The sequence below is a fragment of the Anopheles stephensi genome, chromosome 3 (genome assembly GCF_013141755.1).
Source record: "Anopheles stephensi strain Indian chromosome 3, UCI_ANSTEP_V1.0, whole genome shotgun sequence".
In the NCBI taxonomy this organism is placed as follows: domain Eukaryota; kingdom Metazoa; phylum Arthropoda; class Insecta; order Diptera; family Culicidae; genus Anopheles; species Anopheles stephensi.
Window position 1 is genome coordinate 84,611,736 of NC_050203.1, and position 20,501 is coordinate 84,632,236.

At 51.2% G+C, this 20,501-nt stretch overlaps 1 protein-coding gene across 17 annotated transcripts in view; it reads right to left on the reverse strand.

Moving 5' to 3' along the window:
* Positions 1 to 481: 481 nt before the first annotated feature.
* LOC118513832 overlaps positions 482 to 20,501 on the reverse strand; it is a 64,369-nt gene continuing 44,349 nt past the window's right edge. For 8 of the 17 annotated variants that reach the window (XM_036060080.1, XM_036060082.1, XM_036060084.1 and 5 more), the window contains exons 5-28: positions 19,749 to 20,457; positions 19,475 to 19,622; positions 16,384 to 16,865; positions 15,886 to 16,248; positions 15,106 to 15,555; positions 14,439 to 14,587; positions 14,079 to 14,363; positions 13,696 to 13,983; positions 13,542 to 13,628; positions 13,401 to 13,466; positions 13,180 to 13,224; positions 12,745 to 12,786; positions 12,588 to 12,677; positions 12,439 to 12,518; positions 12,219 to 12,367; positions 7,481 to 12,134; positions 7,231 to 7,364; positions 7,037 to 7,149; positions 5,645 to 6,081; positions 5,427 to 5,577; positions 5,154 to 5,341; positions 3,766 to 4,726; positions 3,541 to 3,662; positions 482 to 3,467 (exon numbers count right to left, since the gene is read on the reverse strand). In XM_036060080.1, the coding sequence (XP_035915973.1) occupies positions 3,308 to 3,467; positions 3,541 to 3,662; positions 3,766 to 4,726; positions 5,154 to 5,341; positions 5,427 to 5,577; positions 5,645 to 6,081; positions 7,037 to 7,149; positions 7,231 to 7,364; positions 7,481 to 12,134; positions 12,219 to 12,367; positions 12,439 to 12,518; positions 12,588 to 12,677; positions 12,745 to 12,786; positions 13,180 to 13,224; positions 13,401 to 13,466; positions 13,542 to 13,628; positions 13,696 to 13,983; positions 14,079 to 14,363; positions 14,439 to 14,587; positions 15,106 to 15,555; positions 15,886 to 16,248; positions 16,384 to 16,865; positions 19,475 to 19,622; positions 19,749 to 20,457 (10,353 nt within the window). In that variant the 3' untranslated portion in view covers positions 482 to 3,307. Of the gene's footprint in view, positions 3,468 to 3,540; positions 3,663 to 3,765; positions 4,727 to 5,153; positions 5,342 to 5,426; positions 5,578 to 5,644; positions 6,082 to 7,036; positions 7,150 to 7,230; positions 7,365 to 7,480; positions 12,135 to 12,218; positions 12,368 to 12,438; positions 12,519 to 12,587; positions 12,678 to 12,744; positions 12,787 to 13,179; positions 13,225 to 13,400; positions 13,467 to 13,541; positions 13,629 to 13,695; positions 13,984 to 14,078; positions 14,364 to 14,438; positions 14,588 to 15,105; positions 15,556 to 15,885; positions 16,249 to 16,383; positions 16,866 to 19,474; positions 19,623 to 19,748; positions 20,458 to 20,501 lie in introns of those variants that run through there. The other 9 variants (XM_036060088.1, XM_036060092.1, XM_036060085.1 and 6 more) reach the window with 9 other exon arrangements.

The following is a 20,501-nucleotide window of genomic DNA, read 5'->3' on the forward strand; positions in this document are numbered from 1 at the left end:
CATATTTGTTGGACTTATAGAGCGGTACGTTATTACTCATACTGACTAAAATTAATCAAGAAATAAGCTTGAATTATTTACCAAAATATAAAAAACGAGCCTACGAACAAGAAAAACTTGTATGTGGCTTTAGGGGTGAGAAAAAACCCACCCTAAAGAGCATGTAACATCATATAACACCCATTACTACACGTTAGCACACGTTAGCAAGCGTTAAGCGTTAGACACCGTTAGCTTGCTTGAACGGTTGCAGTGAAAACTTTCCACCGTAGGCTAAAATCTAATATAACGCTTTGTAACGCTTTTTCAAAAGCGAATACTTTCAAATGAAATATTTCAACGCAACGTTTCACAACAACGTACGCTCCTTCCTGAACGTTATTGGTTTTTCATTCGTTTTCTGGTAAAACAAATATTTAACAAGAAATATTGCTTCAAAATAGTGAAAATATTCTTTCCACAAAAGCATACCTCATCTCGGTTAAGTTTTCATCAGTTTTTTCACTAATTTATCATTTATTCTTCAATATCAATATACCTTAACTGTATATATAAGTGCTTGCTTATCGTGTTTTCGGAGTCGAAAGTTGTGTTATGTTTTGTTTCGTTTTCTGCTGCTGTCTGCTCTTCTGTTGTTCCTTTCCTTTACGTTTTTCTTTTTAACGCGCACAGTAATGTGTCCCTTCCTCATCCTCCTTGGTTAATACTTAGTCAGTTTTTGTGTTTCCTATTTACAATCACTATAACACATCTGGGAGGGCAAAACGCAACGCGAATGCAGATTGTTTTATTTTCTCTGCAGTTCATACAACTAAGTGAAAGAAAATATGTTCCCTGCAATTGTGATCGGCAATGGGTAAAAGAACAAGAGCTTAATGTTTTAATCAAATCTTTCGATGAGAAGTGTAAACAGCACAACGGAAGGGGAGACAATTAAAAGCAGTTCATTACATTCAAACGACCCCAAAAACTATCGGTGTGGTTTGTGTAGTTACTTCCTCTTCTCATTTATACAATTCGTCTCCCGCTCTGCTTCCCTCCCTCTATATAGTACAATACAAGCAGCACACACTTTTTCTACAAAAAGGAGAAAATCCTACACGATCATCATCACCAACCTCGTCTTCGTCATCAAACAGCAGCAGCAGCAGCAATATCATAACCCACTACTACTACTACAACTTCTACTATCAGTACATCGAGGAGTAGTGCTGCTAATAGGTGTTGGGCGCGCGTTACAAGAACGTTACACACCTAACGTCTCTCTCTCCGTGTCCTTATCTCTTATCTCTTCGCCATTTCCAAAATTGTATTGTTGCGTTTCTTTCTACAGAAGAAACACGCAACGTCAGTATTGTTCTTTTGTTTATTTGTTTCCGCTTTGCCAGCGGAAAAGGATGGCATTCTAAAGTGTTTCCCCTTCAATCTACCATCTTTTGCCCTACTTTGCTGCTTAAATGCTTCCGTTCCGTGTCATTTCTTTCCAGGGGAGATTCCCTACGCCGCCGCCCCCCTCCGATGACATCAAACGCAACGGAGTACGTTTAAAGAAATACTGGTTCCTCTTCACCTATCTATCTGCTTTCCACAATCCCTCGCGCACATCGTTTACCCTATCGATCTGGCATTGTTCGGTCACTGTCCTGAGGAACTCTCTGTTGTGTTAAACATAAAAATATATCTATTTTGCCGTACAGCAAAGACAGAATTAAAACTTTGACGAGCCGTTCTGTTAACCTGCGTCCCAATCGTTGCGAAATTATAGTCCTGTGTTTGTGTGCAAGTTGTTGGTAAAAAATACTATTTGCATTCTGTTCCTGCTGCTGCTGCTGCTGCTGCTGTCCCGACCAGGGCACAATCTCTGTATCGCTTGTTCGTTTCGTCGCTCGCTTATTAGTCCCTTTACACCTTCAGTCTATTTCCACAAGCACACTTACACAGCTCCCGGGGCAGGTTTAATAAATATATCATCCGATCAACGATCCGCGGTCCGCCGGGCTAAGGGTGTAGACGTGCAAACACGTCACCAGATCTTTCCCGACCCCACATTCGGTCGGTCGGTCGGTCATCCGCTATTTTCGATGCTAAAACTTAAATAAAAATTAATACTTCTCTATCGTCTCGTTCTCGATTTTCTTCCTTCCTTCGATTGAGCGAGGGAAAAAGAAGGGAAAATTCCGTGTCCAGTGAGCTCCTCTCATCTCATGGTGACCTTTCTCTCGCTCGCTCTATAACGATGGCGGATTTTTGCTTTCGCTTGTCCTTTTTTTTTGTTTGTAATGGATTTAGATTAATAATACAATACACACGATTCCCGCGCACTCGATTGCCATCCTACAGTACTCTTAATTGATTCTTTTTAAATACATCTTTTCGGCGTGTATGTGTGTGTAGTAAAAAAAAGAGAAATCTTTCCTTTTTTGCCTTAAACGTAACATAAATCCTTAGCTTGAGTTTTCTCTCCTCCCTTTTTCCCCCGTCACGTCACGTCGTCGTTTTCCATAAAAGCAACTAGGAAAAGCAACGGATAGTGGCAGGAAAATAATATCTAACGATCGTACGTGCTCGTATTGATTCTACCTATGTACATGTGTGTAAGAGATGTAAGATGGGCGGCATACTTTCTGCTGAACGCAAATCTAACTAAAAATACGTTGCTTCACATTACCACAAAGAAGGTGAGCGAAAGAAAAACCTCGTCTAGTATATATCTTACGGATTCACATCGAGAAAAACGGAACGGAAAACTATTTAAAAAAACAAATCATTAATACGAGAGATGGCCTTATCGATGTGTTTTGCTTTTTCTTTTTTTGCTGTGATGTAGAAGAGGAATCCATCTTTCTATCGGCGAGTTCAGAAAGCGTTGTTCGATGTGTTCCAAAATCACACAGTGTGAGTGTTTGTTTTCCTCCCCAATTCTGGCCCACCTCATGCCCGTGTGCCAGCATACCCACCCAAAACAAAACCGCTGCGGCGGACACAGTCTTTTCTCTCTGGTTCTCTCTCTCTCACTGATTCGCTCGAGGGCTTACAGCTGATCGTGGGCAGCTTCGTTACAGTCTCGTGCACTAGCCGCAGCGTCCAAGTCATCGGCGTGCAGCCTGCTGTCTGACGATTGATCCTCGCCACTGCTATCACCTGGTTCCATCCAATACTGTGCTGATGGTGCAGGTGGCGGAGGAGAGCCCGGTGGAGGTGAAGCTGATGGCGGTGGTGGAAGAGCAGGCGTTAGAAACGTCCCTGCAGCTTCCAGCGGATTCGCAGCACCAGCAACGGCGACCACTTCTTCCTTCGGCTGATGATATCAGGAGGTGTGCTTTTCCGTCAGGTCGGCCCACCGCTGCTCGAAGAACTTGCGCATACCGTGCCCGGCAATGCCGACGGGTGAGTCATCCTCGTTGAAGACTTCACAGTTGTCGAATATTTGGCGCACGTCCGCGATAAAGTCCTCGCGTGATTTATACCTACAATAGACAGCAATGAGCATCCAACACACACACACACACAAAAAAAAGGTCATTTGTTTGTCACACTTACACCAATTCCTGGAGGCGTTTCTTAATCGTCGAAAGATCCATCGGACTTTTGATGACCTTGCGGTACGTCGGAAACTGTTTCGTGTTTACCGGCAGCAAGAAGGGCCACGAATCTTCGTGCAGCTGGGCAGCGACATTAATGGAAGCAGAAAAGTGTCCCAAAGTTAGTGTTCCGTGGTTAGAGAAAAGCTGATTTAACTGATTCTCCTGCTCCCCTGCTGCTTACCTCCATTTCCTCCAGGATCGTTTTGCAAACGGCCAACTCTTTCAGCAATCGCTTCGTCGCCTTCTTCTCCTGCTTGGCCCGTTCCTTCGCCTCATCGCGCTCCTTCGATCGCTCCTTGCGCTGGTGATCGCTTGGAGTGCTGCTGTTGCTGCTGCTGCTGCTGCTGCTGCTGCTGCTGGCCATACTTAACGCTTCCTTCACCGGAGACGGGTGCGGTTGATACTCCTCCGATGAGTCACCACCACCACAGCTTCCCTCACCATCGTTCGCCAGCACGGCACCACCACCACCACCGCCACCGCCACACTCCAGATAGCTGACCGACGAGGATGCATTCATCGCGTTGCTTGGGGGTGAGTAAAACTCGCTGACGCTGCTGCTGCTGCTACAGGCGGCTGGCGCAGGTGAGCCGGCGGCTTCCAGCTGTTTCGGTGGTGCTGGTGGCGAAGATGGGGCGCTCGTTTCGGCCGGCAACTCGTCCTCGGTCTGTGCATTGGAATAGCTTTCGGATTCACTCGCCGCAGATGTCGCCGCATAGTTGGACTGGTCTTCCTCCATCGAAGGATTGCTTTCGGTCGGCACGGGATAGTACGGCTGCTGTGATGGTGTTGCTGGTGGCAATTGGGACGGTGTCTGCTGCTGCTGCTGATAAAACTGCTGATAGTATTGCTGTTGCATTGAGGAGCCGTCATTGGGCACGGGCGGATGACACATGGCGTAACTGTTCTCATCGACCGCCGGGACACTGCCTATTGGCAACGGGTGTTGCTGTTGCTGTTGCTGCTGCTGCTGCTGCTGAAGTTGATGATGATAGCCGGACGTGGATGGTGTGGTGGTAGCCGGTACTCCTCCCGGCATATGGCCAACGATCGTACTGCTATGCGGTGGCTGTGGTAGCTGTGGTTGTGGCGGCGGCGCCGACGACTCTTCATGACTCGTGGACGCTATTGAATGTGCTGGACTGTATTAATTGGGTTCTCTTTAATATCTTCTAAATTGTTCTCATCTTTACGACAACGATCACATGTGTGCATATGTGTGCATGTTTGTGTATGTTAGGGCCGCCGGTGTAGGCCCGGGGGATGGGCCGCACCAGCCGCACGGAAGCGAAAGCGTTTGTGGTTAGCCAGGGAGAGATCGTACATTCGATCTGTTGTAGCGTGTAGAAGAAGACACGACACACAACACAAGTACACAGGATGAGCAAATCATAAAGCGAGAGAGCGAATGACAGAGAGTGAAAGCGAGAAGCCTTGCACTAACTGTTTTGTTAATTGAAAGATGAAATGATGATTAGCGCGAAACAAGGCGTAAGTGTAGTAATGCAAGAGTTATGCGCAAGGTGTTAGAGGCGGTACGGTACAACGAAACATCGAACGTGTAGCTACCTTAACGGGGTCGTCGCGATATCCTCGTGGGACGAATTCAACGACTGGTTCTGGGAGCTGTTGAGCGAGCTGTTCAGCAGCGACTGCGAGCTGTTGTTGGTGGTGCGCTCCTTCGGTTTGCGCTGCGGTTTCTTCTTTGGCGGCGCCTTTGCGACACAGTTCTGGCAGTACCACTTACCACGCGGATACTGAAAGGAGTAAAAAAAAAGGAGGGACCGGGATTTTAGCTCGACCCAACATCCTTCCTCTGTGACAAGCGTGAGCAAGACGTACCTTCAGCATTGGCGGGATGTAACAGTCCTGATGGTAGGCCCGTGGGCACAGCTCACAGTAAACCATTTTGCCGAGCGGTGGTGGCCGCAGACCTCCGCAAACGATACACTTCCTATCACCGGTAGCTTTGTTTTTACACTCGAAACAGTACCTGAAGGAGGAGGAAGTGCGGGATTAAAGGAAGGAAACTCGACTTCGGTCGCCAAGCGAATACTCACCAATCACCGTCGGGAATTTTGTCCATGCGCGGCTTGAAGCAGTAGGTGTGGTAGCCACGGTCGCAACCGTCGCACAGCAGCAGCTTATCCTCGGACTCTCCCGATTGACAGAACTGACAATTCTGCAATAGAAGGGAAGACAGTTTGGATTTCGAGAGTGGTGGTTTCTTCTTCGCTTTGCCGTTGGCCGTGCCGTTGTTGCCGGTGCTGTTCATCGTCGCTGTCCCCGTTGCCGCCGCCGCCGCCATCGTTGCGGATTCGCAGGTGGATCCCGAGAGGTTAGTAGTGGTAGTGGTAGTAGTATTGTTATTAGAAGCAGTGCCCTTCTTGCTTGCTGGCGAATCGTGCTGATTTGCGACTGCACCACCACCATTCTTCTTTTTGCTCGTCTTGTTGCCTGCTTTCTTGTTTCCATTCTTGCCCCCCTTCGCACATTGCTAAACGCGAGCAGTTGACACAGTTTTCCAACCCAACCCATCCATTTTTGGAGTAAAAACCCCCCACCCCACCGTCAGAGAATGCCACATTCCCCAACACGGACAAAAAAATCCATTGCAAGTTAGGTAGCAAAAAAAAAACGGGGAAAAACATTCATATTCACAACATCAAATGCGTATACAGCCGCCGAATACGCGGAAAGTGAGAGAGAAAGAGAGAGGTATGCAACAACACCGACAGGAGATAATAAGGAAGAAAATGATAAAGAAAGAAAAACAGCAATCAGTATCCAAAACGGAAGAAAAAGGCAAACCGAAGGTGCAAGGAGACATTAATAAAACAACGGCACAACAAAACGCAAACACAAGTGTACAAGGAACAAACAAAACGAACACGACTAAAACCGATTCTGGTTCAACACAAACGAAGCTAGATTTCGTCTCGTTTAATCATGCTGTGAGTGAGCTAGAACCAAGTGCTTAAAGCTATACAGGAAGCAAATATTACACAGCGCACTAGCAACAGGCTAATATGTCATGCAAAACCCGTGGGACGCTAACAAATGGTTAAGCGGAAGCAGAAGTTAGAAGGTTTCTCTGTTCGGGGAGAAACGTCGATGACAACGAAGACAACGAAGACGACGACGATGACGACGGCAACGAGGACGATGATGATCGGCCCTAGAGGACTCTATATACTGCTAGTAGTAGTAGTAGTAGTGGTAGTAGTGGTGGTAAAATGCTATTAAAACCCAATACTCCAATACCCGAATGAGTTGCGGGGTCGTTGATCCGGTTGTGCGTGAATCTTACTAAACAAATACAAAACACACACACAACGAACCCGTGTACTTTGGGATGGATTGGTCAACATTAAACACACAAACACACACACACACGGAAATACCGAATCCTGTATGGGGCCGGCGGGATATGGGATTGGGATTCAACATACCGCTTTCATGATGCTCTTGTCCCAGGCGACGCACGATTCCAGCACGTACAGTGCCATCGAGAGTTGTGCGGTAGTGACGGATCGTTCTACTGCGTCGCGCCATGACAGCAGACCTGCCGAGGGATAGGGACAATACGAAATATATTAGTCACAGCACACAGCTTCCTGATCCTGCCATCTTCACAGCCACTTACCTTTCGGGAGATTCTCATCCTCGGCGGAGCTGTTCGAGCAGTTGGAAAGGTTCGACACGTTCGAGTTGTTCTGGTGCGACTCTTGCTGCGCGATGACCGCCATTTGCGCCTCGGTGGTGCTGTGGATGGGAGACCCACAGGAACAAATTCACGAGGTATTACAATCGACCGACACGTGGGCGCAGCAAGCAACCCGCTCTTTCCGACTCCCCCACCCCTCCCCCCCTGTCGCTCTTCAGATCATACTCACTTGATTCCCAGCGGTGGCTTGAGGTACCGGCGCTCGATGGCCGCCTCCAGGCCCAGGATCCGCTCGCGCAGCATCTCGATCGTGACGTCCTCCACCGCACCACCGTTCTCGCTGTCGCCGTCGCGCTGCGGCATCTGCCAGCCCTTCACCTGCATCGACGCGCTCGCCACCTTGTCCTCCATCGCTTCGATCTGATCGAGCAGCGCCACCTCGACACGCCGTGCGATGGACGGGTTCCACGCGTTCCATGCTTCCGGCTCGATGTACCCGTTCGGTGGGGGGGCCGCGCGCGGATGCGACACATGGTGCGGCGTCGTGAGATTCACGCTTTCGGCCAGCGATTCGAGCAGGCTCTGCCGCAGCAAGCGTTCCCGCACGCCGCGCGGATTCAGCGCCTTGATCAGCTCGTTCAGCTCCTCGATGTCGTTAATCTTCCACCAGCCGTAGCGGAACTCGCGAGGCACCACCTGCGGTTCGGTTTTTTGCGGTGCACCGTGCCGCTTCACGTCCTCCAGCTGCTTCTCCTCCTCGGGTGTCATCTGCAGCGGTTGAAACTGATCGCACTGCACGTACGCGGTCAGATTCGAGAGTGTGAGCGTCATGTACGCCGGTAGCGAAAAGTTGCCGTACTCCTCCGGATCTGCCGTCTCCTCGGCGAGCATTTCCGCCCGTAGCCGGATCTGGTTCGGATGGTGGTGGCTGTACGAGTACTCGATGGTTTCCCGCTTGAACGCCGGCTTCATGTCGGACAGCTGCAACGGTTCCGGGCGGCTCTTCTTCGCAATCACCTCGTTAATCTCGTCGTCGTCCAAACCGGACATCGACAGGATCGATTCGTTGGGGAAGTGGATCTCGACGCCCTTCTCCAGCGGAACGCTGAAGAACTGGATGTTGTTGCCGATGTCCCACCGGTTGCCCTGGATCTGGCAAATCTCCCGGCACGTAATGTTGGTGAAGATTTGACGCGCCAACGAGGCGGGCGTGTTGCCGTTGATTGTCGGCAGCGAACACTCCGTGCTCGAGAGCGGCAGCTCCTTGTCGACGATCGAGAACCAACGGTTGAGCAGCTGATCGCTAAACTCCTTCTCCTGCTTCGTGTCCGTGTTGCGCAGATACAGATAGCTGCCCGGTGTGATTGGAGCGCGCCCAACACAACTTGGCTCCTCCTCCTTAACCTCAATCATCTCCACATCGCTGCCGTACGAGATCACCGAGGTGGTGGTCGTTGTACGCGGCTTACGCTCAGCCACGCCCCCATTATCGCCCGCGGCAATCGTCGGCTTGCAGTCGCCACCACCACTGCTGCTGCGGCCATTGTTCGCCCGTGCTCCGGTCACTATCTCCTCGTCGTCGTCCATCTCCTGCAGCTGGCACTCGACCATCTCGCACGGATCCCGCAGCTCCACACCGTTCTCCATCAGTTTTGGCTTCATATCACAGTTCATGCTACCCTCGCCCACCGTCGATGCTTGTTCGTGCTCGGCTCGGTTGCCACCGGCATCCTGCTCCACACCGTCACCACCCTCCGGTCGATCCGCGCCCGTCATCCGATCGCCACTCTCCGTGTCGTCGTCGGGGATTGTAATTGTCGGAGGTTCATCCTGCACCACCATCGTCAAATCGTCGTCATCCTCATGGGTGACCGGCGCCGGTGGTCCCGTAGCTGTTGCAGTTGCAGCAGCAGTGGCCGATGGAGGCGCGTGTGGTGACACGTTCACGCCACCAATCTGATTGTTCACCTCGACCGTTTTCGTCTCGTCGTGATCGTTGCCCTTCTGCACCAGGATCGCCGTCGGAATCGAATCTTCAATGTCCATAAGCTGATCCTCGGATTTCTTCTGACCTCCGCTCGGCGTTTCCGGCGTCTGATCGTCTTCCGCCACCGGCTTATGATTCTCCTGTTGAGACTCAGGTTCGCTCGGTTGATCGCTCTTGCCGTCCACGTGCATCGTAGCGTCCGTGTTCCCACCACCACCATTCGCACCGTCGCTCGCACCTCTGATATGATCGTCCCCTGCGCTTTCCTTCAACACCACCTCCGGTTCGTCGATGATCTTGCAATCATCCGACTGCGAATCTGCCGTACGACCGTCCTCCAGGGCTGGCCCGTTGCCGAAGCTCGTCCGCGAACAATCATCGTCGTCCTCATCATCGGCACCATCTTCCTCGTCCTCATCATCACCATCATCTTCCTCCCCTTCGTTGTACCCACCGGCTGTGGACCCACCTTGACTGCCACCAAACACTCCACCGCCCTCGGACGTTGTTCGCTGCTTCTTTTTCTTTTTCTTCAGCTTTTTCACCGACACCGACGAACAGCGCTTACGCTTGCGGTCCTCCACTGGTCCTCCTGCTGCTGGATGCTCCTGCTTCATCATGCCCTGTGCCGCACCTTCCTCCTTAACCACCTCTCCACCACCACCATCTTCTTGTGGCTCCTCCTTTTTGCAGTTTACGTCGACCACTTGCTCCGGTTTAACCGCACTCTCCGGTTTGATTGCGGGCGCATACTTCGGCACATAGTCCGGCCTGCTCTGGAGCTCCTCGAGTGCATTCTCGTACCGATACATCTCGGGCTGGGTAGATTCCATCGCTTCCACGTAGATGCCACCACACTTGCCCAGATTCCAGTACCGACGCCAATACCGATCCTGTCCAAAGCATTTCACCCGCAGCTGATTCAAAGCATTCTCCAGCTGCTGCTTGTTCTGGAACGAAGTCTCCAGTATCTTGTCGTACTTCCTTTGTGCTTCCTCCGCAGTCAGATGCGCATCCTCGTCCTCCTCTAGCTGCGTGCCCTCACTCTCCAGATCACTGTTATCCTCGTCCGTACGATCACCGCACGTCGCGTGATCGTTGATGATCGATTTCGATAACAGCTCCAACTCGGATGCAGAGTTGTTCGCTTGACTCTGATGCACTTGCGGTGATGGTTGTGGTTGCTGCTGCTGCTGCTGCTGCTGCTGTTCTCCGTTCGTTAGTTCCGGCCCGCCTGCCGGTTTTCCGGGCATGTTAAACACACCACCGTTGGGCGTTTCGGCATCTCCCAGCTTGGCAGGACTTTCCTCCGGTGTGGAAGAGATGGATATGGTCGGAATTTCGGTGTGACGCGTGCCCGTTAGCGCCGAGATATCCATACCCGGTGGAGGTATTTCACCCGGTTCGAGCTGCATCATTGCTTTGCTGTGCTGCAAAACAGGATGGACGGCGGCCTGCTGAGGCAGCTGTGATGGTGGAGGAGTGACTGGCGGCGCGTGGTGTACTTCCTCATGTTCCGCCATTCTTACGCTAGGGCCGTTTCCTTCGATGCGATTTGTACAGCTGTCATCAGGCGTACCAGCAGCAGCAACAGCAGCCGCCGCGGTAGATTCAATACCGTTCATGGATTCCGTGTGGTTTTGATCGTGTGGCCCAGTTGGTTCCGCCGCGGATGTATCCATGAGTTCACTCGATTCAGTCACAGTGGCGGTGTCCTGCTTGGGCTGCTGCTCATTCCCATCTCCATCCACATCGGTCGACGCTGGAACGGTGTTGGGACAGGAGTCTTCCGTCACCGTACACGTCACAGGCATTGGGACGATTTCCACCACATCGTTATCGTCATCATCATCGTCATCTTCATCATCAGTCTTGTGTCCTTCCGCACCGAAATCTTTCTTCTGGACGATTTCACCTTCCTCTAGCTCGCCCGACTGGCATCCTCCCTCTCCTCCAGCTGCTGCTCCTGCTGATGGTGGTGGAACGGAATTGAATCCTTCCCCATCGACAGCACACGGTGCAGCACTCGCGTCCTTCATCGTTGTACCATTCTCAACCACCTCGCAGGAATTATCGCCTGACGCACCGTCGGGAAGCTTCGCCTCACTATCCGCTACCACGACGACTCCATCCTCCGCAAGCGTAGTCGCAGCGGACGCAGCGGAAGCGGCCGCCGCAGCCGCCGCTGCCATTGCCGCCGCTTCCTCCGCCCTTTTCGCTTCCTCCGCCGCCTTCATCGAGAGCGACTTCTCGAGCGCTGCCTGCTGTGCCTTTTCGTACTGCTCCAGCCGCTGTTTGCGCGCCACCAGCATCTTGTACTTCCGGATTTTGTTGTCCAACAGGTACCGTTCCTTTTTCAGCTGCGCCTGCGCCTCCAGACTGCTGTCGATCTGCTTGCACACCGCTTTGTTCATCAGCAGATCGTTACACAGCATGGCGAGAATTTCCGTCTTGGTCGTTGGATTGAGCGCCACGAACGGTTTGTCCTTCAGCAGCTCCGACAGCTTGTAGCGTGCGTTCTCGGCCAGCAGCTCGTAGAACTGCGAGTTTTTCGTGCTACACATCTTGAAATCCTCGTCATTGACTAGATGATGCTTGGACGGTGCGTCCCGGTCGCGCTCGAGATTGATGCCGGACTGCAGCTTCACCTCACCCGTCGCCACGGCGTACAGATAGATGCGCAGTATCTCCGACACGTTCGTGTGCGTAATGTCGGCCTGGCGGAGCGTCTGTCCGAGCAGCGTGGTATGGCGCCCGGGGTTCGGAATGCCCGGATCCTCTATCGCACACACGAGCAGATGCGTCATCACGGAGAGCAGCTCCTCCTCGGCGTCGATCGCATTCTCCGCCGTGAGTGCGTGATGCAGCGATTGTAGGTTCGGCAGTGATTCCATATCTACACACACACACAGAGAGCGAAGAGAGGAAAATCAGTTTAAATGGTCCTTAACAGGGGCGTTTGTAATTGCGTGGTGCTTACCAAAACCAAGCGTTTCGCCAAAGTTGTGCAAAAACTCAAACACCATCAGCAGATCGGCGTACCCGGTGCCGGTAAGCTTCAGGCCAGGAATTCGGGAAAAGGCAGGCAACACCGTTTGATCCACAATCTCCGAGTCTTCTTGCGGTTTTCTGTAGGATAAATAGAGCGCGACGAAACTATAACACTTCAACCTCATTCTAAAATCAATCGTTAGACATACCTTAATTCGGCGAGAATGTTAGTGTCCCGTTTTCTCATCACCAGCTTCTTCTCGCGCTGAATCAACTTGTCCAAAATCACCTGCAAAAGTTAAGTAAAGCAATTAAGGGGATCTATTTGCCGTTTAATCACCCTTGAGTCTGTCTTTACCTGGTGTTTCTTCTTTTCCTTCTCTTCGAACTTGCGACGAAGTTCCAACTGTTTTATCAGCGCCATGTGTTGCCTTCGTCGTTCACGTTCCTGTAAAGAGGTACCGAGTCATTTATTTCACTTATCCGCGCTGCTCGTAAGCACTTAAACGGCTTACCATTTCCATTGCATACATCAACTCCTTCTGCTTGGCAAGTTCCTGCAATTGCGAATGAAACGGTTATTGGACTTTATTACATGCAGCTACGATTCTGCTATTAGCCACAACAGCAGATACAGAATCAAAACACAAACTTGTGAATGTGTAAATCATCAGTACGACACATCAAATGATAAGCAATGGCGTCAATGTTACGAAGGGATTTCTGTTTTTGTTTATCACACAGCATCACAGAACAGGAAGGAAACAGGAGACACATACGAACAAATGGAAAGGGAACAAATGGAGCAAAACTCTTTCTCTAAGGACGGATGACACTAGGGACAGCAAGGAATCACACACACACACACACACACCCAAACAGTTCACACGATAGGACACAACGGTTAGAGGACACTGGGTATCGCTAACCACAGGGCCGTATCTCTGTACCTGTTCCTTTTGCAGTAGTGCCTGCTGCCGTTTCTGTTCTCTTTCCTGCCATTTTGAAACATCCAATATTTTTCAAACGATTTGTAACGAAAGGAAACAAACAAACGGAACGTTAAAATATAGTTTCTTCAACAAAAGAAAAAATTGTTCCCTTCCCCTAACGGCCGCCGCCATCGGGCACTGGCTACTGGTTTTTGCTTCGACCGAGAAACAATACACACCTGAGCTTTTCGTGCAGCTTCTTCGGCTTTTTGGCGCGCCAGTTCCTCTTCGCGCTTCTTTTTCGCCTGAAGATGAGAGAAAGGAAACAAGGGTTACTCAAAAGTAATTCCAAAGGAGGTTTTTAAAGATCTCTTACTTACCTCCATTGCCTGTTGATTTTTCAGTTCTCGCTCCTTGCGCTGCTGCTCCAACCGTTCATTTCGCTCCGCTTCCTTTGCCTGCCGAGCCTGAAATAGCAGAGCAAAGGGACATTCAATCGTCTGTTTAGCTGCGAACTGCTTCTTCACAGCTAACCTTTTCCTTGTTTTTGTTCATCTCTTCCTTGGCCAGCTTTTTAGCGTCCCGGAGGGCCTGCTGCTGCTTCGCAATCTCGATCCTTTGCTCCACCCCGAGGCCCGCATGCCGGGTGAACATTTTCAGCTCTTCCAACCGTCGGCTCACCTCCACGTCGGTCATCTTGATGTATTCACCGTCCGTCGCGTACGGTGGTGGGGCCGGCTGCAGGAACGTGCCGACGATGGCCTTCGCCGAGAAGCTAAAGTTATCACGATTCAGATCCTTCGGCTTGAATTGATCTAAGTACTGTAAGATGGAAATTATGGGATGGAAAATTTTTTACAATCAGTCTCAACAATCACTGTTTGCCCCTTTTTACTCGTGCAACGTGTTCAACGTACCAGCTGAATTTGATTCATGCCCTTCATCTTGTTCACGCTCTGCGGTGGGTAGTAGTACACATCGCCCTTAATGTGGCCGTTTCGCGTCAGTCCACGGATCACCGTCTCGCGCTTCCAACCCTTCTCGAGCGGCACACGCAGCTCCTTCAGATTGATGTGCTCTTCGCCCTCCGATTCGGACATGCCGCTTTCGGAGATGCTTTCGGTGTCGGTGTTGGTGTTCGAGGTGCTATTGTCCATGGATTGATTTCGACTCGCTTCCAGCATCGCTTGTCGTAGCTTTTCCTGCACATAAAAGGGGGGAAAAGAGACTATAATAACACGGCTTCAGGATGATGCTGCCGCGTTTTTCCTACTTACAATTTCTGCGTCTTGTGTTAGCAGCTGTTGCGCCGTCAGTGGTTTCGATCCAACGGCACGGCTCTGCGCCAACAGCGAGGCAACGGTATTCTTCTTCGGCTTTGACACACCGCGGCCAAGATTGCGCGGACGTCCTTCCTTGAATTGAGCTGTCAATTAATAGCAACACATATTAAAATCAGTATCAGTAACACGCAGGGAAATCTCATTCAAATACATCATTCTATAGCTAAGAAAGCGATCAATTGTGCAAGCGCGTGACATATTGTTATCATGTTTGCAGTTGAGTAATGGGTTCGTACTTCGCTTACACAAGTCTAACACATTAGGCCGAAACGGTGTGAATAGCTGCGGGAAACACCGAAAGTGTGTGTGTGTGATGCACATGCAAAACTTCCTTTCCATTCTTTGGTTAGATTTGCTGGTTTTAGTTCAAACATGCCACTTGCCCTCGCAAGATCTCAATTTTGTTTATCAAACATTTCCAAATACTGTGACTTTCCTGCTCAATGTTAAATGCACTGCATTTTCCATCCCTACAACAAGTGTTCGTTTTACATTATTAAAGCAGCGGAGGAGGAAGGTGTAAGCGGGAAAGTAGCGGGAGCGCGGGAAAATAGACAATTCGGGTAGAAAGAATGGTTAGAGTGGCATTAAAAATACTAACATCCGCCGAGCGATGCATAATCGTACTCCTCGTAATTGGAGATTTTCAAAAGCTCGGACAGCGAACTGTTGAAGCCGAGCTGGGCCGCCATCAGCTGATGGTTGGCAGCGGTGGCGGCAGCAGCAGCAGCCGTAGACGTGGAACCGCCGCTGCCGCTGCTGGTAGTGGTGTTGGTCGCGGTCGTGATGGTGTTGGTACCGGACCCGGTCCCAACCGAGGCCATCAGCAGGGAGTTGAGCGTGCTGGTGCTGTTCGTACCGGTGCAAAAGCCCGTACTGGTCGAGACGGGCGAGGCGGCCGCGTACGCAGCTGCTGCCGACGCCAGGCTCATGTTGACGCTCCCGTCCAGCCCGAGGGAACCGGCCCCGAGGGCGGCAGCGGCAGCGGCCGCCGCCGTTGCCGCTGCCACCGCCGCATTACGCCGGTTTTTATTATCGGACTTTCGGCGTGCTGTACGGTTAATTTCAATGTTTGCATTCGACCGAACGTATATTAGACAAGTGACGCCAACGGCAGTTGTACGAGACAATGTGGTCATCAAAGAGAGAGAGAGAGAAGAAAATGGAGAAAAATAGAGTGTCACAAGGGGATAACAAAGGGAAGCGCAGTCAATTGTGAAGTGAAACGTATTCTCCTCGACAATGCTTTAAGTCCTACAACTGAAGGGTTGCGCTTAGGAGCTCCTCTTGCACATTGATGCTCGCCTTAACAAATTAAACTTTAAACGCCCGTCCCTGCTGCTAGTCCTACAAACACTCCACCCATCCGAACGATACTTACATCGGGCAGAATCGTTCCCGCTGCCGCTTCCACCACCGAGTGCCGCCGTAATGGTGCTTAAGCTTTGCAAACTGTTCGCACTAGCACCGGACATGGCAGGAGACGATGAGGATGCGGAATGCGTTGAATCACTCCGCATGCCTTCGCTGGACGATTTCGACGGCTTCATGGACAGATTCAGCGGTGCATCGTCTTGCTCGAGCATGCCCGAGGATTGATTGTTGCTTCCGCTGCTGTTCATACCGCCCGCGACCGTCAGCGACGATACGATGGTGGCCGCTGCCGTCGATGAGCCACCGGCACCTTTCGCACTGAGATTAAGTCCGGACCATTCGTTCATATGATCCACCATGGCGTCTTTACCTACGGAAAACCGAACGAGAAACCCCCCCCCCCACAAATGTCATTAGTTTTTGTGAGGAAAAGTGCGAGCGTTTAAGACAATTTGAGACAACTTTCAAAGGAGCTTATGCATGGTCCGCGGCTTTCAATACGTACCCGCGCCCTTACCGGCACTGTACACCCCGTTCGAGGTGATCGTTGGTGGCAGCTTGATGACCTCTATGCGGTCGTTCGATCCTCCTCCTCCTCCTCCTCCTCCTCCGCCACCAGCACCGGTCGGTCCTGGGCCTAGCCCACCGATTCCACCATTGCTTCCGAGCTGATGATGGTGGTGGGAAAGACCGGGTGGCAGCAGTCCCGCGCCCGAGCCTCCACCGCCCGCCCCGAGATGCGATCCGCCACCGGTGCCACCGCTGTTGCTGCCACCGCCGCTGCCGTACTCGTTCTGCTCCAGTCGCTGGCGCTTGGCTGCACTTAAACCATGCATTTGAGCAAAAATGGAATTGTCTTCTAACGAAATGGTTTTCTTACGTCCACGGCCGGTCGTGCCCGGTACCTTGGGCCCCACGATGGATGAGGTGTACTTGATGATCTCCGTGTCCGGTGGTAGCCGTACGCCGAGCAGCGACGAAGGATCACTGGATGTTCCGATCCACCGATGACAGCAAAAACGTTAGGCAAAAAAGGGGAAAACATTTACATTAGCAACAGCAAAATAATATCAAATAACGGAAAGGCATAACAATAAATAAACATTTAAATTTCCCAATTTCTACAGGCTTAACTAAATGTTAAACAATATTTTTAAAAAAGCTTTAATTCGATTCTACAACGAAAATATGTAAGTCAAAATGGTTTGTTGAACGTACGCTTTTAAAAATCATACAGAATACTTAACATAACATCAGGATATAGTTTGAAATAAGTTTACGCTATACGATCGATTTCCATAGCTGCAGTCAGTGGAAAACCACGAGAAGTACAGCTACCAAAGTGGTTATAGAACGCTTTTGTTGTACATTTAGTTGAGCTCCCTTCGAAAAAGACAACAAACTCTACGGATTTTTGTGGTACACTGTTGGAGAAGAAAAGTTCTGGCCGCAAAATGGAACTCTTCCCGGGCAGGAAAAACTGACGCAGAATCCAAACAGCCTGCAGAAAAGAGGAAAAAAAGAGCTGCCCATACCCACCAATCGATTATAGACTGCTGGTGCAAAATTGCTACTACTAACGCCGCAGCCGTTTAGAACCAATTCTGGCGAGAAGCTGAAGTTGGTAGAAGCGAAAGAAAAACTACTTTCCAACCCATTCCAGCCGAGCCTGCGAGCAGGCGGAGTCCGCAATAGAACGCGACAAACCCGGTCGGAGGTGATGTAATGGGAAGGTATGATGGGCAAGGCTGAGCAACATCTCCCTTGCTCCATCGGACGAAGAATTTTGCACCGAGGACCGAGTTTTATTTGTCTCCCCTGGGCTCGGAAGTTCCCATTCATTAGCAGCAGGACTAGAGGACAGCAGAAGGGACCAAAGCTCGCCGCCCAAAGCACAAAACTGCAACGCAATGGAATGCATTTTCGAACGCAACGCGATGCTCGGAGCACGGAGAAGATAACCGCATCGTTCCGTTGCGAAGAACTAGAACAGAGCGGCCAGGATCGAATCGTCCAATGGAAACGGAAACCGGGGCGAATCCTTCCGCATATGGCCGCCCTCCTGCTGCTGCCGTAGGACCGATGATGGTGAGAAAAACGGCTCTCCCTTCTCGGAGGACAGGCTTTTTTTTCTCGCAGCAAACCGAGCGCCACAAGAAGGGGACACATGCGCGAAAGCAATACGCAAATGGTACAGCGGAGGGTAAGAGGGAGAAGGGCGAGTTGGAGGTGGTTTTTCCTTGATGTGAAATTCTCGATTGGGACGACAGCAAACCGAACCGACCCGTTCCGCTACTGGATGGGGTGTGATGGGAACTGGCGCGGAACGACCCCTCATTTGTAGCATCATGCTGATGCTGCTGCTGCTGCTGCTACTACTCGTCCCGAACGATGCTGCCAGCCACCACCACCACCACCACCGTCAGGCAACACACAAAACAAAAAAGACCCTTTTTCTCTCCCGTTCCCTCGCGCACGAGCTCCACTACGTGTTGTGTCCTTGCGTCCTTGCGTTCAGCAGCATCCGGCAGTCCTAAGCCCACAGAGCTTCAGCCAGCAAACGAATGAAAATGCGCCCACCAGTATCCCCGCGCTGTATCTGTATCAGCAGCATTTCCCATCTCACCGCCCGCCCCTCCCCATCATGGTCCAAATTTCCCAAACGATGGTACCAAAACCACCCCCTCGTTCCGTCACCCTCCTCTTTGCCGACGCGAGGTTAGGGACGGAATAATTTATTCGTTTACATTTCCTATATCCTTCTCGCCATCCGCACGTGAGTTCTGTGGGCGGTTTGGGTGCTGCTAAAGGTAGGTAGGTAGGTGTTGTTCTTCATCGCATCCAGCTGAAGCAGAGCTGCTCTGTACACCATCGGCAACAAACTCCAACCACCGAAACAAGGAACAGAAGGACGGTTGGTGCGGCTGGTGATTTACCGAGGCTCTAGCATATCTAACCAACACACTCGCAACACCTTCCTCTCCGCTGCCGGAGTTTTCTGCAAAAAGGCAGCAAGATCACACGCGGAAATCACATTGAGGAGCCTCATGGTTGCCCGGAAAAAGAAACTAGATTCTTCGCCACCATTTTGGCTGCTGTATTTTACTCCTACTTCTTCTTTTTCTTTTCGAGAAACGAAACCGTTAAAATCTTAGCAAGAACGATTTTCCTCCGGCTTTTAGAGGAGGAGATGAGGGAAAGGGAATAGCGCGAGTGTAATTTAAACAGAAAATTCAGAACAAAGCATCACCCTGCTCGTTCGCCATGCATACGAGATGAGCTCGAAATTCCTGCCGACTGCCTATCCGTACAGGAGGAATTACAACGTTTTACGTTCGGAAATTACGCTCTAAACTGGTGTATTTCTTGATTAGTTCCCCAAAATCGAGCACCTTATCCTCCATCAATATTCTGGCCCTTAACTAATGCGTTCGTCGCTGCTAAACGCATACGAGAAAAAGCTATATCCCGAATGTCCTCCCAATTTCCCAAGCGAGTCACACCGCACCGAGGAACAACCGCTCTCGCACTCGCTTGTTTTGGCGTACGCGAAAATCCACCCCGCCCCGCCCAGTCCCGTCCCGATCTTCACTCACTTCAGTATCCCGGAGGAGATGTAGTCCTTCGCTTTGGCCTGGCTCGCTGCCAGTGCATTCATCGTGGCCGTCATGTTCTGCTGCGTCGTCAGGTCGAGATTATTAAACTGCGACAGTGTACTCAGGGCGTTCATGGACGCGCTCAGACCTGCAAAAGCAAATATATGTATGCCGCCGCCGACAACGACAACGGGATGGTTAGTTTTTCGGTGTGCTATTTCGCCAATCACCACTGCAGGAGGAGCGAGCACCGACAGGGCAGGAAAAGTCTCACCTAAATCGGCCGCACTAGGACCACCACCGCTGTTGTTGTTGTTGTTGGCGTTGTTGCTGCTGCTGTTGCCTCCCTTGCCGCCGATATCCTTCGACGATCGGGACGAGGACGACAGGTTCTGTAGATGGTTCTGCTGCTGCTGCTGTTGCTGCGACGCAGCGGAGGAGGACGAGGAACCGGGATTCCCGTGGCTGGCACTGATGGTAACGCTGGGCGTTGGCTGCTGCTTGCTGGAGCTCATCGAGGGTGAACTGGAACCGCGCGTGATCGATATCGAATCGTTCCCAATCAGTCGGCTCGCACCGTGCGGCGACGAGGATGCTAACGAGGACGATCCGCCGCCACCACCACCACCGGACGACCCACTGCCGGAGGATGACTTTTGCTTGGAGCTGGAGTTGCCACCACCGCCACCGCCGCCGCCACTACTGTTACCAGCTCCACCCAGGCCGGCCAACATACCGAGGCTGGCGAGCTGATGCTGCTGATGTTGCTGAAGTTGCTGAAGTTGCTGCTGCTGTTGCTGCTGCTGGGACTGTTGACTGCTAGAGCCACCTCCGCCGCCACCACCACCGCCTCCTCCACCGGAATGCTGTTGGTTTTGGGCAGCGGCGGCAGCTGCCGTAATCGCCATTAGCTCCTTGTGCAAGGTCGCCTGACTGTACAGGGACTGTTTGTAGGATTGCGATGCGGAGGGGGATGGTGAGTTCTGAAATTGGAGAAGGGAGAAAAAATAAATAATTTAATACAAGT